This window comes from Corapipo altera, unplaced genomic scaffold (assembly GCF_003945725.1).
Source record: "Corapipo altera isolate COAL_440 unplaced genomic scaffold, ASM394572v1 23b, whole genome shotgun sequence".
NCBI lineage: Eukaryota > Metazoa > Chordata > Aves > Passeriformes > Pipridae > Corapipo > Corapipo altera.
The window spans coordinates 3,829,303-3,848,218 of NW_020884885.1; the positions used below are offsets into that span (position 1 = coordinate 3,829,303).

Sequence of the window (18,916 nt, forward strand, 5' to 3'; positions counted from 1 at the left end):
TAAAACTAGTTAAATCTTTCTTACTGTATCTATCACTGTCTCCTTTGCCAGCCCCTCATCCATCCACTTCACAAAGCAGTAAGCTTAAATAATTCAGATATGGTAAAGCAAAGCTACTCTGAATATGACTTCTAGCCTAATAAGTCAGAGCCTTATCCAGTTCCCATGAAAAGCATCAGGAAACTTTCCTTCAACACTAATACACATAAGATTGCATTGCAGAACAACCACGTAACTTTCAACCAAAAAGTGAAGTTTTTCTAAAGCACTGATAAAATATTCATGCAGGACAACGTGGAAACTCTGACTGGAGCAGTCCCATTGCTAAATATATTTCAAGTGAGCATAATCATTTTTGGAGCCACACTCATTCTCACTAGTGATGTGTGCTCTAAGGGGAAAATACAAAACAAATGTGGGGTTTTTTAAAGGAAAAAGATTTGATAATTTCTTTATTATGGATGTGCAGTAAAACTATCCCTCTGCTGCTGAGGAAACCAGTTTCTGCTTAATAAGCATTAAAGCATATCCTAATTTTTAAAAAGCATTTGTTAGGCAAAACAGGGCTTTTTTACGATGCTTTCATTTTTTTGCAATTGGAGTCTTTCTGTTGATGCCAGCTGCTTTAGTTGTAGGTATTTTCTGGGAGGTGGTGTCTGTCAGTAAGTCCCACGTGGGTGTCCCCTTGGCTATCTCTCATAGCTGCCTTTCTATAAATCACAGCATATTAAAAAAAGGGGGGTAGTGCTGACATGTGAACTAATCCCCACATCAAAGAGAGCAACTCTCCCTCCTCCAAACACCCGCCCCCCTCTTTTGCTGGGAAAAGTCTAACGCCTAGAAGGTGATTTACACAAAACTTCATCCCAGTTGTTAGGAAACTTGCAGGGCTGCTTACTCGCCAACTGCAGAAGAAACCTGGGAATCAGGGTCCACAATAGCTAGCCTGCGGCTTGCAGCATTTGGCAATTCAGGAGAGAAATAAAACAACTGGCTTGTTATAGCAAACCTGTGTATATGTTGATTGCATGGTAGGATAGGCATGTATATAGACAGATGTAAACGTGACTAGTAATGTGGGTCTGTATGGGCATATCTATATCTGCATCTGCTTACAACTACTTGTATAGGCACAAGAGTACCTGTCCTAGCACATACAAGAACACACAGAGAAATACCTCGCTCTCTATCTGCTAGAAGCAAAGAGGGACAACAGGAAATATACATTAAAAACATAAGTCCATCTGGGCATCCGGTGGCCAAGACATGGAGAGGGCTAGTTATCTTAAAGTATTCATTCCAGCTGTAGGCCTGCCTTTGAGATAATGGTTTAAATGCTAGGAATATATGAATAAGGGGAATGCTCTGTATAAGACAGGATTAAAGCATATACTCACTGCTGCCTTTGCATTTGCAAATGCTCCCTGTGCACTGACTAAACACACAAGATGCCTCCAAATAATTGTCTGTCTTTGGAATGCAGCTGAAGGGAGGGAAAAATGCCTCTATCTGGCTAGATAACTCTCTTTTTCCAAATTAATGCTGAGTCTGTGCCTGTGCTGGGCACACATCCTTCAGACATACCAACAAAACGTGGACAGAACTGTACTGGTGGTTCTGGATTCACAATCAATAAGCAAAAATACCTGCCCCTTGTGAAATTAGCTGTGGTAAAGTGCATTTCTATGAGTATATGTATGCATTCCACCAGCACCACTGCTTCTGGTAGATTAGTTTAGCTTGCTTGCCACTCTCTTCTCCCACCACCCACACAGGCAGGTAGGGATGCCCTGGGGCCAGCGTGGCCCCGGCCCACCCAAGTCATCCCTTGCCCCAGGCCAGGGGGCCGTGAACACCTGTCTGCATAAATCTATGTCACTGCCAAAAGAAGTACATGAGGTTCATTCCTAGTGCAAGAAAGTGAACTGGAGTGGGGAACAGAGGTAGATTCAAAAAAAGTCATCCTTTTGGTAAGCCTTGGTTGGTTGTGGTCCAGCTGCACTCACCAGTCCATTTCGGTGTGATTGCACAAGAGCTGGGGAATAGAAGCAAGTAGCCAGAGGCAGTGAGACACCAAGGCAGCTCCCATGTTGGTGGCAAGTGCTGGCTTAAAACATTCAAGCAAGTACAGCCTGAGGGAGAGCATCAGGCATGCCAGGAGCCCCACATCTCCCACTCCACTTACAGGAAGGGCATGGCACATCCTGGGGTGGGGGGGAAGGCAGAGTCCAAAACTTTTGTTATTACAGTTACATGCTCCCTCCACATAGGTGTGCAGCTCTGCATGTGTCTGTGCCTGTCCCCCGCCCTGTGTCAAGTGGAGAGGATGTGAAAGAAATCCCAGCGTGGTTGCACCTTCACCTCCAGTACATGGAAAAACAAACACAACCATTCTCCTGTTTGTTGATTTCAATCAGAGTGCTCCTTCCATTACAAAACCATTTCCCTGCAGGCAACAGTCTAAAACCTATTTGCTTATTACTCTGCAAGAGAAAATTATGGTTTCAGTATGGGTGCAGTCTTCAAGCATCTTTTCTCTTGATAGACAGATTGAAAGGAAAGAGTCCTCCGAGCTACCTCTCAGCAATTGTGCTGTGCTTCCTTGTTGTGCATAACTTTTCATGTTTTCTAGCTCAGAAACACATGCCACATGTATCTGTTTCTCCTCTTCTTGAAGTACACATCTCAGTATGGGAGAGCTTTGTGCTCAGAAAATTAACCAGGTCCTTCATCACAGGTATTTATATAGAGATAACTGTGACCACTGAAAGCTGCAGCCAGAACTGCAACTCACAGGATGCCACCCCCCACCCCCACCCCCATCTATAATTTTCAAAGCCAAAACCAAACACTTCTGAATGAAGAGTAAGTTTCCTCCTGCTGCTCAGGCTGATGGCTTCCCCAGCTCCTATTTAGGAGTGTAGATACCAAGCCAACTTTTGGAACTGGCTCAGCTAAGTTGGACTCTGGGTGTGAGATACATCCTTGTTTGAGGCAATCACATAGGAAACATATCACCAGTCTCTTCTAGCCTGTTTTTATTGATGAGATGCACCCATCGGCAGTTCCTGGTGCTGACTGGGACAAGTCTGGATGAAAACTGCAAGAGGAGGACGAAAGTTTATCTAGAACTGGCACCAGTTTTGGTGCTTGGCTGAATTAGCTGTTTTTACTGAGTCCAGAGCTCTTTGTTTATACCAACACCACCTCTCCCTGCAACCCCACCACCCCAAAATAATACAACTACTCTCAACTCCTTTTTTGTCAGGTTTAATCGCCTCATTGCCAGCTGGTCTTTTAGGTGGCAACTCTTCTGGCTGTCCTTTTAGGTGGCTGGCACTTTACCTTCCTCCCGAATCCAAGTCAACTGCATTAAAAAGTGAATTTACATTGCAGGGTGATGGTGGGAGGGTACCCTAGCAATGTCAAAGGAAAAGCAGATCAAAAAGAGCTGCTAGTATTGGATATGTGGGCTGTCCTTTCAGCTGCTTTGGGCAACATCCTTTCAGCACAAGAAAAGCTCAAAACAATTTGGTTAATCTGTTGTTAAACAGAGAGTCTGATGGGAGACAGGTCTGTCATTGTCTGGGCAGGGAATTACCTGTCTGTAATGGCTGTGTGCTTCTTTGCCTTTTCCCATCATTTCGTATCCATAGTGGCAAGTGAGTTCATGGATCGGTACCTTGCTGGCCTGGAACGGACTGTCTCTCAGCCCTGTGATGCCAGGACTCCTTCCTTCTGGCTACTCTAGGGAGAAGCAGGAGCTCGTAGTACAGGTGCTACATAACACAGCATACCTGAAGGCTGTGGCAGCCAAAAATCTCTCTCCATAACTCTCCTATGTGAGGTGGTTTAGACAAGCATGGAGTGCCTTGCAGGGCACTGGCAGTGGCCAACCTGCTGCTGGTAGCAATTTCAAGGAGACAGGACATCAACTTGTGTCCTGAGCCAAGAGCTTTGCCATGACTTTCAAAGTCAGAATATAGACATATAAGATGCCACCATGCTAAGGTGTGGGCCCTCCATGACTTCCCACAGCACAGCTTTGAATATCAAATAGAAACGGTGAGTAGCCCATAGGCCTGCTAGCCTACAGTTAATTTACCACATGAGGAAAATCACATGTATACTGCTTCCATCTAAAATTAATCCCTCCTTCTGGTCAAGAAAATGGAAGTCCTTTGTTTTCCTCAGAGTGGAGCATCCCATAGACCCCTACAGAATAAAACAGCTATTCTTTTCAAAATTTAGCGACATTACTTCTTTTGAGTTCATGTATCACATTTCAATGTCTTCTAAACAAGAGGGAGTTTAATGTTTTTGTGTAACCTTGAACTGGCTAGTACACAACTTTTATTGCTTCATCCTTGAGCTTCTAGGAGCTACATTATGTTCTACTATGAACAGAACGTCCTGCTTAGGATTGTGTGGCACATGCTTCAGTTGCAACAGCTTACTGTTGCTTTCTTTAGCTGTAGAGGGTCTGCAGGTATGTATATGTATGTATATGTGTATATGTATATGTGTGTGTATGTGTGCACTTCTAATTATGAAATTACCCAGTGAAAATTTCCAATTCTGAAAATTTTTATTTAATTTCCTTCTTTCTCCACTGCTTCTTGGCTAATCCACTGACAGCTCTAAGGAGAGGTTAATTCCCCTCTCTGTGACTCATTTCTGAGGTCTCTCAGCAGGATTCAGTATGATGATGTCAGCGTTTGCTGCAAGAGCTGTTTAAATGTCTCTGCACGTAGCGGGGAGTGAAGCGCTGATTTCAGGCAGTAGCGCTAGGAATGGCAGGGTTTGTTTAACATTCACTGGGGATCTTCCTAAAAAGTCAATGTGCCTGCCTACGGTTTTGTGGACTGGTTGAGCATTACTGTGCAGTTGTTTTCAGCTTTTATTTTAGTGTATGAGAAGCACTGTCCTGTGAAAAGGCAAAGAAAGGGAACTTTCTGCTTTTGGTTTAATGGCAGTCTGTAATTTGATTTTAAATTATCTACTGTCAAGCCTTTCACAAGTGAATCTAGCACACATGCATTTTCTCCGTAACAAATTTGACTGTCTGGAGAAACAAAGGCTGATAATTAAGCTCACAGCAGTTGATCAGGATGGGGCCTAGGCATGGCCTAAAACCTCAGCAAGTGAGAGCCTTAATTTCTGGATACTTTTCAAAAAAACAAACCTTTGACTTGGTGCAACTTGCCCATTCTGGATAATCTGGCTTTTTGATTCCCTGGGTAGGCTGCTGGGCTGTCCTGCGGGAAGTTGGCACCTTGGTATGCCAGCAAGGGATGCCAAATGAGCAGACACCGCTCCAGAGTAACCAGCCATGCCAAATAAAATGCATAATTCAGCAAGATTATGGTTAAAACTGGGAGATCTATTTCTCTCCAGCCAACACATGAGAGCCCAACATCTTTTGTACTTTGAAATACCACTAATTAATATTTATCAGATGTAAAATGTGACACTAGCTATTTGGTACAGTATGCCTTTAAGCACCATATTACTATTCCTTTTTAAACATTCCTTTTTACAGCCAGGCAGACTGAGTCAAGTGATAACAAGTATCACCAACAGCAAAAAAACCCCTCAGCTGGAGGCAGCTTTTAAAACCCATCCAGGCCTTAAACTGGCCTGTACTCTTTGCAAGGCAAAGCCCATTAGCAGGAGACTGGGACCAGCCACCTTACCCATGGCTGCTTACACAGCCACATAGTTTAAGAAATAAAAATAATCACTTAGTGATTTTTTCTGGTGATGTCTTTGCTTTGAACTCACGTGGGTGTTTGGAAAGCGCCTGTGCTCAAATCTCTCCACCATGACCTTCTTTCATGCTAGAGCTCAGCCGCCCATGGGGAGGTGTGCCAGGGCAGGTGAGCCATGCTGTGCCTTCCTCTGCCATGCCTGGGTGGAATGGGCACCCTCACTCCTTGCTGCTGGGTTGCACATGGGGCATGCCACGCTTACCCTCAATTGCACTTGTTCTGTCACTAAGAAGCAAATCTCTTCGACCCCTTGCCAGTGCATGATCCTTCTGTCTTACATGTTTGACAGTGCTGATACCTTGAGACCACTGTGGCAGGGACTTCCCAGCAGTTTGGCTCCCAAGGCTGCAGCCTCTGGATAGCTTCTACCCCAAATGTATGTCACATTTCATTCCAGCAAAAGCAAAATATTTACACTAAGCCAGGGTCACCTGGCGGCCACTCGCTATCACAAGCTGGAAGTGGCTGTGATTCTGTAAACGGAGGGGCACGAGGGAGAAGGGAATTAGTGCAGGCCTCCAAAACAAATGGTGCAGCTGGCTGGGGCTGCTACTGGGAGTGGTGGGCACTGAGGAGGTGGGTGCCAGACAGGTGCTCTCAGGGCAGGATGGGGATGGGCTGGCAGCAAGGCCTGCGGTTCAGGGAGAGTGGGCCAGGATGGCAATGGCAGGACGGAGCCAGTGCCAGGGGCAAGGGAAAGCAAATTTGCAGAGTCTGGACAAATGTGTTCAGTGTCTCCACCAACCACCTTTCCCACCAGTCCCTGTGAAGCCCCAGTATGTTTAGTACCTTAGGTTATAGCCACACCAACCTCACTTCTTTACCTGCCTTCAAGGAGCTGTTGGAAATACTCCTGTTCTGCAGGAGTGCTTTGGGCCCAGTTAAAGCATCCTGGAAGTTGCTGGGCTAGACTTGTCATGTGAAAGTGCATAGAATTCAGTGATTTAAACTCGTAAACTTGAACTACAGGACTCACAGCCCCTGTATTCCCAGACACCCAAGAGAAAGGGTGGCAGTTTCCCATTGTAATAGTTTGCACACAAAACATCTTCCTCCTTTCCACCTCATTGCAGCCTGAATCTCACCCATATGCTGCCAAAATTTCCTTCTTTATCCCATATTACACTGCTGATCAGCACCTGAAAACTCTGCTGTGTACTGTAACACATTCATACAAGTCATGGATAAAGTGGTTGACAGCTCCTGGCCACCTACCCATCAGATACCACTGATTTCTCCTCAGCTCCCTCTGCCCTTCTCCCTTCCAGGCATTTGCCTGAAGTGATGACCCATGCCTGGGTTTCACATGTGACCGATGGCATGTGGACTCCAGAAAGCCTCCGTTAGGTGGTAAACAAAATGGTGGTTGTTTTGCATGCCTTAAACCCACTGCAGGGGCATGAGGACTCTGAGCCTTCCCAGTGCCTGGGCAGCTTCAGAAAGACTTCACTCATCTGTGAAGATAGATGTGAATGTCAGGCATGAGCCACAGTGGAGATGGATGGTTCCATCTCCAGTCCCTCTGATTAAACAAGCCTGTAAAGAGCAGCAGGGAGTTTTGAATAATCCCACAAACTCTTCTGCTTTTGTTATGCTGCTGCCCCTCTCCCAGCAAGCTTCATGTGAAAGCATGTGGAGTAATCAAAATATTAAGAGGACATTGCAGTTATTCTTGGCTGTCTAACTGCACTTTTTGCATCCAATCATTTTCCACTGGCACTTCTCGTAATGATTATCACAGTGTCGATATCCGAGATGTCAGTATTAGACCAAAGCTGAAGAGGCTGGCATTTGGCCACTTGGGATATATGGTTTTCCCCAGCTTTGCAGAGAAGTTGCTTTATACCTATTACTAAGCTATTAGGTATGCAAGGCATAACTATAGCGGAAGGGGATTTCTGTGTGGGAGGAACAGTATGATTCAGATTGTCTCATCAGCCTTGTGAAACAAAATGTCCAGTCATATGCTTTTGTGATGTAGCCACTCATTTCTCTGCCTTTATTTTGTATATTTAGCCATAACCCCAGTGCACTGGGACCTGGGAATCAGCAGAGCAAGCTACAGGAGAATTGGTCAAGAAAACAGGAGTCTACATACAGAAGCACCGAGATGACCTAATACTCTACTAGCATTTTCCTCATTGGGAGGGATGGCTGGAGCATGGCAAGGGGAAGGAGGGATCAAACGTAGTTCTCGAGCACCTAATTACCATCTCTTGTAACAGCTCCTTGAGACAGCTGGCATGGGAAAGTGGTAACAGGAATGCTATCTCAGCTTTGGAAACTTGCTTGCTTCACAAGCAACCCAGTATCTGAAGCACGGACACATGGCTGAATGTTGTTCTCATAAGCACTGGTGGTTTAAAGGGGTTCATTAATGCATTTGAGGTAGAAGTTGACTGTTGCTGGATGATTATTTTAGAGCAGCATTCAGGAATGTACCAGTCTTCATTGGGATTGCAAAGGAGGATGGCAAGGGTAGAGATAAAACACTGATTTCAAGAAAAGACATTCTAATTTGAAGATCTACCTGAGAGTCAATCTCTATCTTATAGGGAAAAATACTTATTGGAACACTGCACTTATGCATTAAATATAAAATTATATAAGGACTGTTTATACTTTTCCTCCCCAGAAAATTCAAATCTAAGGTAAATCAAAAGAATTCCAGATATTTTAACATATGGAAGTTCACAGTGCAGGTATCAGCTTGCATTTCCCAGGGATGTCCCTGATTAAAATGCAAGTCATCCATAACAGACAGTTCTGTATTATCAGGGACCACAAAAAGCAGAGTGCATTCACGTGGGGACTGGGCCTGCTCCAGACATCACTACTAGTATACAGAGATTTGTTTTTAGCACATTCCTGACAAGACAAATGGCACACAGGATGCAAACACTCTTCAGCCTTCTTAAAGGCTGGCTCAGAAAGCCAGAACTTTGCAGCTTCAGTGTGGTGTGGCAGCCTCATATCTCATTGTCATTAAACACAGAACTAGCATGAGTCTTTGCATACTTTCATAGGCTTCACATTCTTTTCACGTGTTACTACCATAAAAATTACACTATTGTAGATATGTTTTTGTGAAGCCAGATAAAAGGCAGTGTGCACATTTTCAGAACTATAGCCACCCTGAAGAAAGGGCGGGGGAAGAGGGCAGGCTGCAGCTTGCTTTCTTAATAACATGCAAAACCTTTAAAGCTCAGGTTTCAGTAAATATTGTGGCTCCAAACTCCAGCCATGAAGCAAATAGCCCAAGGACTCTCCCCAGAACTGTCATGGCAAACTGCAATAATGTCTGAAGTGTGATAAGGGGCCTCTGTGCCAAAAGAACCTGCTGGCTATAAAATATAAAAAATAATGCTTTTTAAATAACTAATGTTAAGATCTCTTATATCAAAAGCAATGTCATCAGCAGGCATCACCTCACCTCCTGGAAATGTCTTGAGGCTGAGACTTGCCCCATTTCCCTTTGTTACAGCATACAGATCCTAACTGATTGCAGCTGTTGTGCTGTTCTTTCAGGCACACTGGCTCACTGTGATCCACTGACTGGTATTACCCACTGACTAGTATGGTCTGGGCCTCTGACATGTCTTCTGCCAACCCCTGCAGCCCAAGGGAGTGCTTTATGGAAGACCAGACTGACCACTTCTCGGGTTTAACCCGGTAGGTTATGAGAAAGTTCTGTAATGTCTTACTAAAGGGACTGAACTCTGCAAAAGACCATGAAAAACATAACTTCCAAGGAAATGAAAGGACATATGATATGTGCTAAACTTCAAAAAAATAAGTTGAAAAGTGTCAATGGTTTTTCTACGAAGTTTCATGAGGGACTGCAATTAGGCCTTATATAGCCTGCCCTTGGCCATGCTGCAAATGGTTTAATGGGGCAGTATCCAGTAAATAGATAAATTAAATTATGCCAGAATGAAGAGGTCATTCTCTTCAGAGCACCTAAATTCTCCTCCAAATGGCAGTACCTCCTTTTCCAGATCCATATACAACATGATTGTTCAGGGCCTTCCTAGAAATGAAAAGGCCAATTCTTCCTCACCTTACTCTTTCCGTGAAAACATATATGAAGAGAAACCACACACACATGCACATGGGTTGGTGTGAGTCCCAGTGTGGGCACAGGTGGTGTGTCTGAATGAATGGACACACAGAAGTCTTTGTGTAGGTAAGGTTTACCACATGTGGTGCTGGGAATCCCATCCATGATTCCAGCTAAAAGCCACAAGATTGGCTGAAAGATGTTGCACTGTAAAGATCCTTTCTTGTATGTCAGAGCCTTAAAGTTTTGTGCCATTGGGATGGTATAAGCTGTAGTTCAAAGATGAGACAGGCTGCAGGTTGGAAACAATTTCTAAATCATTTTGTGCAGTGGACTTCTACAAATATGGCTGCAGCAGACCAGGGCATTGGATCTAAGCGAGTCCTTATTTATCTGATTTTTTTAATTAATGCCTGTTTCACAGAGTGGTAGACAAATTACCATCTTGCCCTAGCTGGGTATGAGCCTTATATCCCCATTTTGCTCAAGACAAAAATGTCCTTGTTGCAATTTTAGGTAGGCAGATTCTACCCTCAAAGTATTTGGCACCTTCCACCAAACTACATACTGGCCACAGGTTTTCTTCAGCAGAGCTCTGGTGCTGTCTTGGTGCTATCTGTTGGGAGCACTCTTGCAGAAATCACACAAAGGATCATGTGGGTCCCTTCCCCCATGTTGAGAAAGAAACTTATGCCAGGTTAGGTAAGCTGCAGATGGAAAGGAAACTGAGGGCATACGGAGTAAAAGGATAACAGATTCTTATATTGACTTTGCCTTTGATTTTCTGCAATTGTTTAAGGAGAAGGCAATGAGAGCTTTGTCTCATGTATAAGTTAAACATTATTTTAGAACACTGGTTTGAGAAAAAAATGTCTTTTTAAAGACGTTATTTGAAGAAATTAATTCATTTTACATCAGTAGAATTCTTTAGTATTTTCCTTCCTGTGTGGTCTTTTCTCCTATACTATTCCCACTCAGACAATATATTTTTCATGGGAAAGTAGTCATTCTTTCTGCTTTTCCATTCTCGGCTGACCTCCTTAAGATCTCCCATTGTAGATTTGCATCAGGTTAATATCATGGTAATTTCTAGCTCAAGTAAAATCAACAAACTTCCTCTCTCTTCTTTCCTTCTCCTCTTAAAGGCATTCTAGAAAACCCAAGTACCTTGGTGGCCTGTTCCTTTCTCTCTCTCCCAAAAATGCCTTTCTTAATTTTTGTAATGTTAGGTCTGTGCAAGGATTTTTATCTGCACTCCTTGGTGTCTGAGTCAGTAATTCTTGGTTCTTGCCAATTATTTCATCCCCTCTGCTCCTGTGATTTACACAAAGTTGGATGGTTGCAGGTGGAGATGAGATCCTCCCCAACTTTTGCAGGTTTTGCCTCCTTTGAGGATGCTGCTAATCTTTGATATGAGGATGGGCACTCAGAGTAAGGCTGATAGGGATGATCTCCAAACTTGACCTGGATGGGAAAATGTGATTCCCTCAGAGACGTTTCTTTTGACAGCACTATAGGTCTAGTGTTGTCCAGGTTTCCTGCAGCTGAATGGTTCACACACAGTTATAAATTGCTGATTATATAAGAAGCCCTACTTTTTCTGAGGCTCAGGTGGCATTTATTTTTTTATTCCCCTCCTGAATGCCTTAGTGAGGAAAAACAAAACAAAACAAACAACAAAATACCCCAAGCAAACAAAAAAACAAACAAAAACCCAACAAAAAATCCCCCAACTCACAAATCCATGCCAGTTTTAGCACCTTTGCCCTTATGATTGACAACTTCCCTCCACTAGAGGGGTAAGACCACTGCAAGTGGGAATTCCTTCTCCTGAATTAATTAAATGTGTATTATTATTGCCTTTGATGTACTGCCATAGGAACAGGAATGAGCACTGGAAAACCTCCATTTTTGTGCATTTCTTACACAAATAGCTCTGGACAGAATATTAAAGGGATCATTTAGAATATGGTGGGCAGAAGTAGTCCCCTCCCCAAAGCTGCTCTTGAGGCTGATGGTCTCTGTGGAAACCGCATGGTAACAGTTACAGACCTCTAGTGGCTCTGTTTATATAGCTTATCTGGGTTCCTAATTGCTCAGCAGCACAGTATTTTAGAAAGCCGTATAGAGATTTCCGCTAAGGATTACGACACGGTGTCATTTCATCTTCTCTGCATTTCCCATCCCAATATCTGTTTTTGTTTTATTTTCCTCACCGTAACATCTGCCCCACAGCTCTGAGAGATTTCACAATTGGAAACCTCCTGTAAATGATGACATAGAGTTGAAGAACTTCCATGTTTGCTTTCTACTATTTTTTTCAAGGGACTTTGGGTTAGACACCTCTTTAAAATAGGCATTCTTTTTTTTCTGTTTATATACTAACATTTGTAAAAGCTGTCTTTGGAAACAAAAAAAAAAAGAAAAAAAAATATTTCTGTGCTTCCTGCTTGTACGTTTTTCCACTTACCTTCCATTGAATTCCTAGAGAAACACAAACTTCTGTTAAGTGCTTGCATAAAATAATCTTTAGCAAGCTGTGTCCCTAATGGCCTGCAGGGACTCCAGATAAAAAACAATTTCTCACATTTCTGTTCCCCAGCATCTGACAGTGTGGCAGCTTTAGAGCTACTAGTGCCAACCTGTGTCACTGGTGCCAGGGCTGCAGGCTGAACTGGCCTCTGGTTCCCACCAAAATGGAAGCAAGCAGTCTTGAATTATATGGAGCAGGACAGCCAGCTCTGCTTGGCTATACAGGAGGCTGCGATTGGCATGCAATCCTAGGAATAGTCGGAGTGACAGACTTTCAGCTTAACAGACTGTTTTATACTGATCAATCAAGGTTAGTGTCACATACCATCACCATGTAAGGACCAGAGACATGCAGATAAATGCGAGATAAAACATGCAGGACTATATTCTCACAGCCCAAGGACATCTGAGTCTTTAGTGACTTCACCTCTCACTGCAGCCTTTTTCCTTGGAATCAGAAAGTAGTGCATACAGCTCCTGCGGGACTGCTCTTGGCTCTCACTCACCAACGAGAGCATTGCACACTACAAATGTGGAGCAGTCACAGTGCTTCACAACATCAGCCTTGCTTCCTCCAGCAGCCAGGAAAGAATCAGAGATTTATATGGCTGAGAGGAATCTCAGCAGGTAACTTAGTCCAGACTCATGTCCCAAGGCAGAATCATTATACTTATGTCACACTTGGCAAATGGTTGTCTAACCTCTTCTAAAAGCCGGATGGCCATTCCACACCCTCCTCAGATACTTCTCTGTGTAATTATCCTTACTGCTTGCTGCCTTCTAACATCCAGCCTTAGTATCCTTTTCTGTAGTTTAAGCTCATTACTTGTCCTATCCATCATCTATATGGAGAACAATTTATTCCGCTTTTCTTCCCAGACACCTTTCAAATACTTGACAGTGGTAACCCTATCTTCCCCCAGTCTTCTCTAAACTTAAAGAAGTTTGTTCTTTCTTCCCTCCTAGCTTTGTTTTTCAAAACTTCTGGTTATCCCCCAGTTGTTCTCTGGACCTTGTCTTGAGGACGGCACCCACAACTGCAACCTCACAAAGAACTGAGCAGAATAATTATTTATGGACTACATTCTAGTAAAACATTTGTCCTTTTTGCATTAGTAATTAACTCATATTTGGACTGTGACCTGGAACATCTCTCAGATCTTTTTATGCAGAGTTGCTACTTGCACAAAAATTCAGTACCCTATATAAATAGAATTAATTATTCCTGGTGATGTCCATGTATAGAAACTGAGAACTGTCGTTACTGAAATTATTCCTGTTTTTAAGGCCATTTGTCTAAATACTTTTTAATTGTAGCTTTATATTTCAGATTACCCAAAGTACCTTTCCAGATCTGTGCTAGCCAAGAATGTAATATTCTCTGTTCCATTGTCCAAACTGCTCATAATCCCCTTAAATCAGACTGACCCGGTAGAGACTCCTAAGCAACTCTTCTTTGATCCATCTTTCCATTTTTAAAGTATAACTAATAACTAATCTCTTTGTGCAGCTTTCCAATCAGCATCCCATCATCCCAGACGAGCTCCATCTACCACAGGTTCCCTTAATTAATTTGCTTTGGAGTATCATGTTACTCTGTGATGAAAGCCTCACCACCATCAAAACATATGAATACTATTGCTTCTCCCTTATCAACTGAGTTTTTTTATTCTGTCATGAAAGGAAATTTGACCCATTGTATACAATTTGTTTTTGACAAATCCATGCTGGCCATTATTCATCTCTTTGTTTTGTTTTAGGTGCTTACCAAAGTTTGATTGTTTGTTCCAGTATTTTTCCGGGAATTGAAGTTAAACTGAACAATCTGTAATCCCTGGCTCCTCCTTTTTTGCCTTTTAAAGACCGGAACTACGTCTGCACTTTTCCAGACTTCCTAGTATGATCTCTGGGCTCCATAATATCCCAGGAGCTGGGCAAGGTTACACCTAGAGCTTTTGCACTTAAATAACTGGCTGTAGCAACTACCCAAGGATGAAATTCATCTGGCCCAATTGACTTCTGCACTATCTGAAGGATCTTCTGATCTAGTCTTTGTTCTAGTTTTGTGATCTCACCCTCCTGTGTCATTGACATTGATTGTAGTATTTGTCTGAAGTGATAACAAATGCAAAAAAGGTATGACTGGGACTCTAGCCATGAACGGTCTGGAACCTTTCTTCCCCACTGGGTAGTACGTTTTCAGTCGCCTACATCTTCCTCTTGCTGCTACAGTAGTGATGGAAAAACTACTTGTCATTTTAAAGTCTCTTGCTCATTGGTTCCCATTTTGCTGCTTGACCTTTGTGATTTTGTTGTAATATATCTAGCCCAGCTTCTACGTGCTCATTTCCCTGAGGCTGAGATCAAAGAAGAGCTGATGATTTCTCCAGGTGGATCTGCTGTTACAGCTCCTATGAACTCTCTGGTTTTTGGATAGCTGATGCTTTTGCTGTTTTCTCCAAGGTGCTTTTTACATGACTAAAACTTATTACTTGCACAAGGTCCAAAATTACTACCTTTAGTTACTGAGCAAGTGGCTTTCATGGAATCACTACTGTTTTTCTTGGTCTAAGAAAGACCAGAAGCCTGATCTTTGTTTCCATCTCTTACCAACTGTTTGGCTTTACCTGGGAACATTCAGTCTCTGCTGGTCAGTTTTTGTTTAACCTCCCACCCTTACCATGGGTGTAAATAACAAAATTTTTTAACCCAGATCTGAACTTTACATAGTCCCAAGTGCTGGAAATGTTTACAGACAGAAGTATTCTTCAGGTTCATCTCAGCTGGTCATTAGAAAATCATCTTTTCTCATTTGGGTACTTTTTTTACTAATGTCCCTCACCTGACCTGCCAAGCTTGAAGGCATAGCAGACTAGGCTGTTGAAGTGGGGAACATGTTTTTATTTTCATATGTATGAAAAACATAGAATTCACTAGTAATGTAATCACACTTAAATCACACCTGCCCAGAAACTCTAACTTACTTTTCCACTGTCACATATTCTTTTCACCAATAAAGATGCTCAAAAGCTCACTGCTTGAGGAAGCTAAAGCTGTACCACAACGCTGTAAATACAGCAGTTGCACTGCTTTAACGGTGCTCTTTCAAAAGAGCAGCATAAACAGCCGAAAGGGGAAGGAGTTCAGCCAGCCTCTCTGTTGCCCAAGAGGAAGCAAATTTCAGAAAGTGCTTTGGTTCCCTTTGGTTATGATTCACCAAAAATGAACAGTTAAAACGAGTTGATAGTAAGGCTGTGCAAACAGGGACTTCCAGAAGTGGAGACCCAGAGGAAAAAGCAGAGAAAGCTGGCCCTGTGCCTGGCTGTGAGTCGTCTTCCTTCCCATTCTGCTGCTTTTGTTTTCAGGGTTCCTGTGCATTTTGCAGTGTCAGCCAGTTGTCAGAGAGAAGACGACAGCCTCTCACGAGTTTTAGTTATGTCTCAGACCCCAGGCACCTCCTAGACCCTACTCCAGGACATGTTCACTACTACTATCTGCTGTTAAACCAAAGCAGTGACCTAGATCATAAATCGAGTAACAGAATACCCTGCTGGTAAACTGCAGTATATGGCAACTTACACAATATTTGTGGTTTGTTAGAGGTTAACACTAGAAGTAGCAAACCATAATGGCTGTGTTGCCCTCTTCTAACAGAGTTCTTATCCATCCTTAGCATAACAATTTTCCATGATAGAAAAATTACCTCTCCTCAGCCTGGGCAAATTGCACATTAGCACAGTATCCCCCTGTTCAGCCACTCTTAATGTGCCTTCTGATCTGAATTTGTTGTGCTTTCATCCACTGGGTCTTGTTTTGACTTGTCTTCTTCAATATGCATAAATTATGTGTGACTCACATGTAAAGACAGTGATACAGAGCAGCACATAATGTATCACATCTAAAAAGCAAGACTGTGACAGTGACAGTTCTAGTTTTTATAAGGAATTGTTGGAGACTACTCATCAAGAAACAAGGCAAAAAACATTGTGTTTGGAAAGAAGGGAAAGAGGTGTGTTGTCAAGCTGTCAAAGATAGGTACAGGGGCATTAAATCTCACAAACAACAGACAAGTTTTCCACTGTCCTTCACATTACCACTGTTAACATCAGGTGCAAAATGAGTATCAGGTGACATTAAACCAGATAGTGCTGTAGAGTAATGGATGAGACTGCAAGAAGACTATAATTGCCTCTCTCCCCATCTTTATTTTACAAATCCTTATCACATTGAGCAAACAAAGCCCCACTGAACTTGCATGTGCTTGCTCTGCATGAGACCCCAAATGAGTGGAGGTGAGTGTGGTAATTGAAGGAGCAGCATGCTACCATTTGTGTGCCCACACACACACATGAATATATCACATCAAGGTTAATGGAAGGTCCCTAAAAAGTTTCTCCCTACCAGTACGTCCCATTAGCTAAACCTATGTTTATGTGAGGAATGCATTTACTGATTCAGATTATATTAGCAAAACCAGCCTATTTGCTAGCATGGGTCAGCCAGGCAAAGTAAGGGACAACCATGACATCCTACTCCACCATGTCTCATCATATCTTTGGCTACAGTCCTGCTGACAAAATTTGTGATATAAAGACCAGAGGACAGAGAAATGAGAGTGGGAGATGTGCTAGATGCCAAATACCTGATCCCCCTTTAGAGGGAATCCTTTAGCAAAAAAAAATATTTTCTTACAACAGCCTACACAAGGATGGGCTGATACCTGAAAGAGATTAAACCAGTAAAGCTGTACTAAGGCTGAGCTGCCATATATAAAAACCATCACTCTATGCAGCAAGGATCCCTGTGTGCTCCTATAGCTGGAGGGGAGGGGAAACTACTCTAAGTAGGAGGAGAGATTAATAAAAACATATTTGCACATTTAAAGGCTGCTCTTATCTTTGGAATAGCTAACTTTATCCTTTGCAGTACAAGTGAGTAGTCCACGTCCCTAACCTGCACAGCAAGAGGGGAATTCTTGGCCAGAGGGAAGTATTAAAGTAGGGAGAAGGACCTCCAGGCAAGGGAGGCTAACATATTATTTGCAATAATGGATTGCTTTATAAAAAGGACTATGAGGTAGCTTTTCAAAAAATCAGCCTCCTTTAGGGTCCATGGAGGAAAGGATCAAGCGAAACCATCAAGAACCTGTGAAAAATTTATGCTAGGGCTGGTGGAGTTTTGCAGAGAAAACATGCCATTTGCCACTGCTGCCCCCATTACAGTGCCCAGAGCTGTGCTGGCCAGCAGGGCTGCAGTCACACCACCCCTTTCTGTACCTGCAAGAAATTGAGTGCTCATCTCCTGACAATATGAGTAAGAGGCTGCATGGGGCAGGTGCCCACTTCTGTTTTGTGATCCATTGTTTATGCGGGCTCTCAAAATAGAGCTCTGATAAGCAATCTGGCTAATTTTCAGATTAAAGGAAACACTGCAGTGTCCATTACTGCATTCTGCCACTGTTCATGTTTCCAGCAAGGGGTTAAACCCTACCCTGGTTTCTTCTGCTGAGCACAGACCTTCTACAAAGCTTCCCTATCAGCCTGCAGCCTCTTGCATTCTCTAGCTCTTCAAGATATCTGTGCTCACTGAGACATGCTATGGTGCTGCCACTGAGGCAGCAAGCACTGGCCACAGTCAGAGGAAAAGCACATGCCAGAGATCCCGAGAAAACAACTGTGTGAGGTTTAGCTAGGCAGCACTTTGTTTCAATACATGGATCTTTTCAAATCACATGCTTACTCTGGTTTTGTAAAGTCTGATGCAGATCCATTTTGTAAAGATTGAAGCAAAACCGTTTCCAAGGCAAACATTTCACATTTGCATTCATATGTCATCTCTGAGGTCCATGTGTCCTATTTAACTTCTATCTTGCTATTTCTCAGGAGGCTGGATGAGCCAAGAGGAGGAAATGGTAATGGGCTATGGGACTTCTTTCACCTGCAGCCTGCACTTCTCTCAAGCAACACCCTTTGCTGAGGCTCCAGCTTGCTTTACAGATGTTTAAAGGGTTGATTTACAAAAACTCCTAGGAAAACAAGTATACATTTATGTCTATCAAACACTTTTCAAGGAAATGATCCCGCCCTCCCCCACTTCAATAAAAGAGTTCTCCATCACAGGGGTGGGGGGTGGCAGGAGAAAGGAAGTGAAATAAGATAAGTCTGCTCAACTTGCCTCAATTTAATGAGCTCCTCCAGGCCTTATCATTCACCGTGTGCTTTCCCTCATTGTAAACTTCTCAGCCTCATCAAAAAGAGCTTTTTTTTTTTTTTCTTTTCTTTTACTTTTTTTTTTCTTAAATCTGACTCTGTTTGATCAGCCCTTTCCCCTTTCTTTCCACAATCCCCCGCATCACGCTGGAACTGGTACCAGCAGAGCATGTCAGCATGCCCTAGCAACAGAGAGATTAAAGGAACTACCAGCTCCAGAGGACAGGCTGGCTGGGACTTACTAATTAACTGCAGTGAAAGAAGTGAATGAGAACGGCCTTTTCTTTGGGGCAAAGGAGGCACTAGAGGTGGATGAAGGAGTTCAGCTTCTCCTCCCCCAAAAC

General features: G+C 43.0%; 1 protein-coding gene across 2 annotated transcripts in view; it reads left to right on the forward strand.

Annotated features, from left to right (window-relative positions):
* The window catches only part of RAD51B (RAD51 paralog B), a 427,893-nt gene that overhangs the window by 393,006 nt on the left and 15,971 nt on the right, over positions 1-18,916 (forward strand). The window contains exon 12 of one of the 2 annotated variants that reach the window (XM_027642187.1): positions 13,330-13,515. The exons of the other annotated variant lie outside the window; for it this stretch is intronic. Coding sequence (XP_027497988.1) covers positions 13,330-13,385 — 56 coding nt within the window. The 3' untranslated portion in view covers positions 13,386-13,515. Of the gene's footprint in view, positions 1-13,329; positions 13,516-18,916 lie in introns of those variants that run through there. 2 annotated transcript variants of the gene reach the window in all.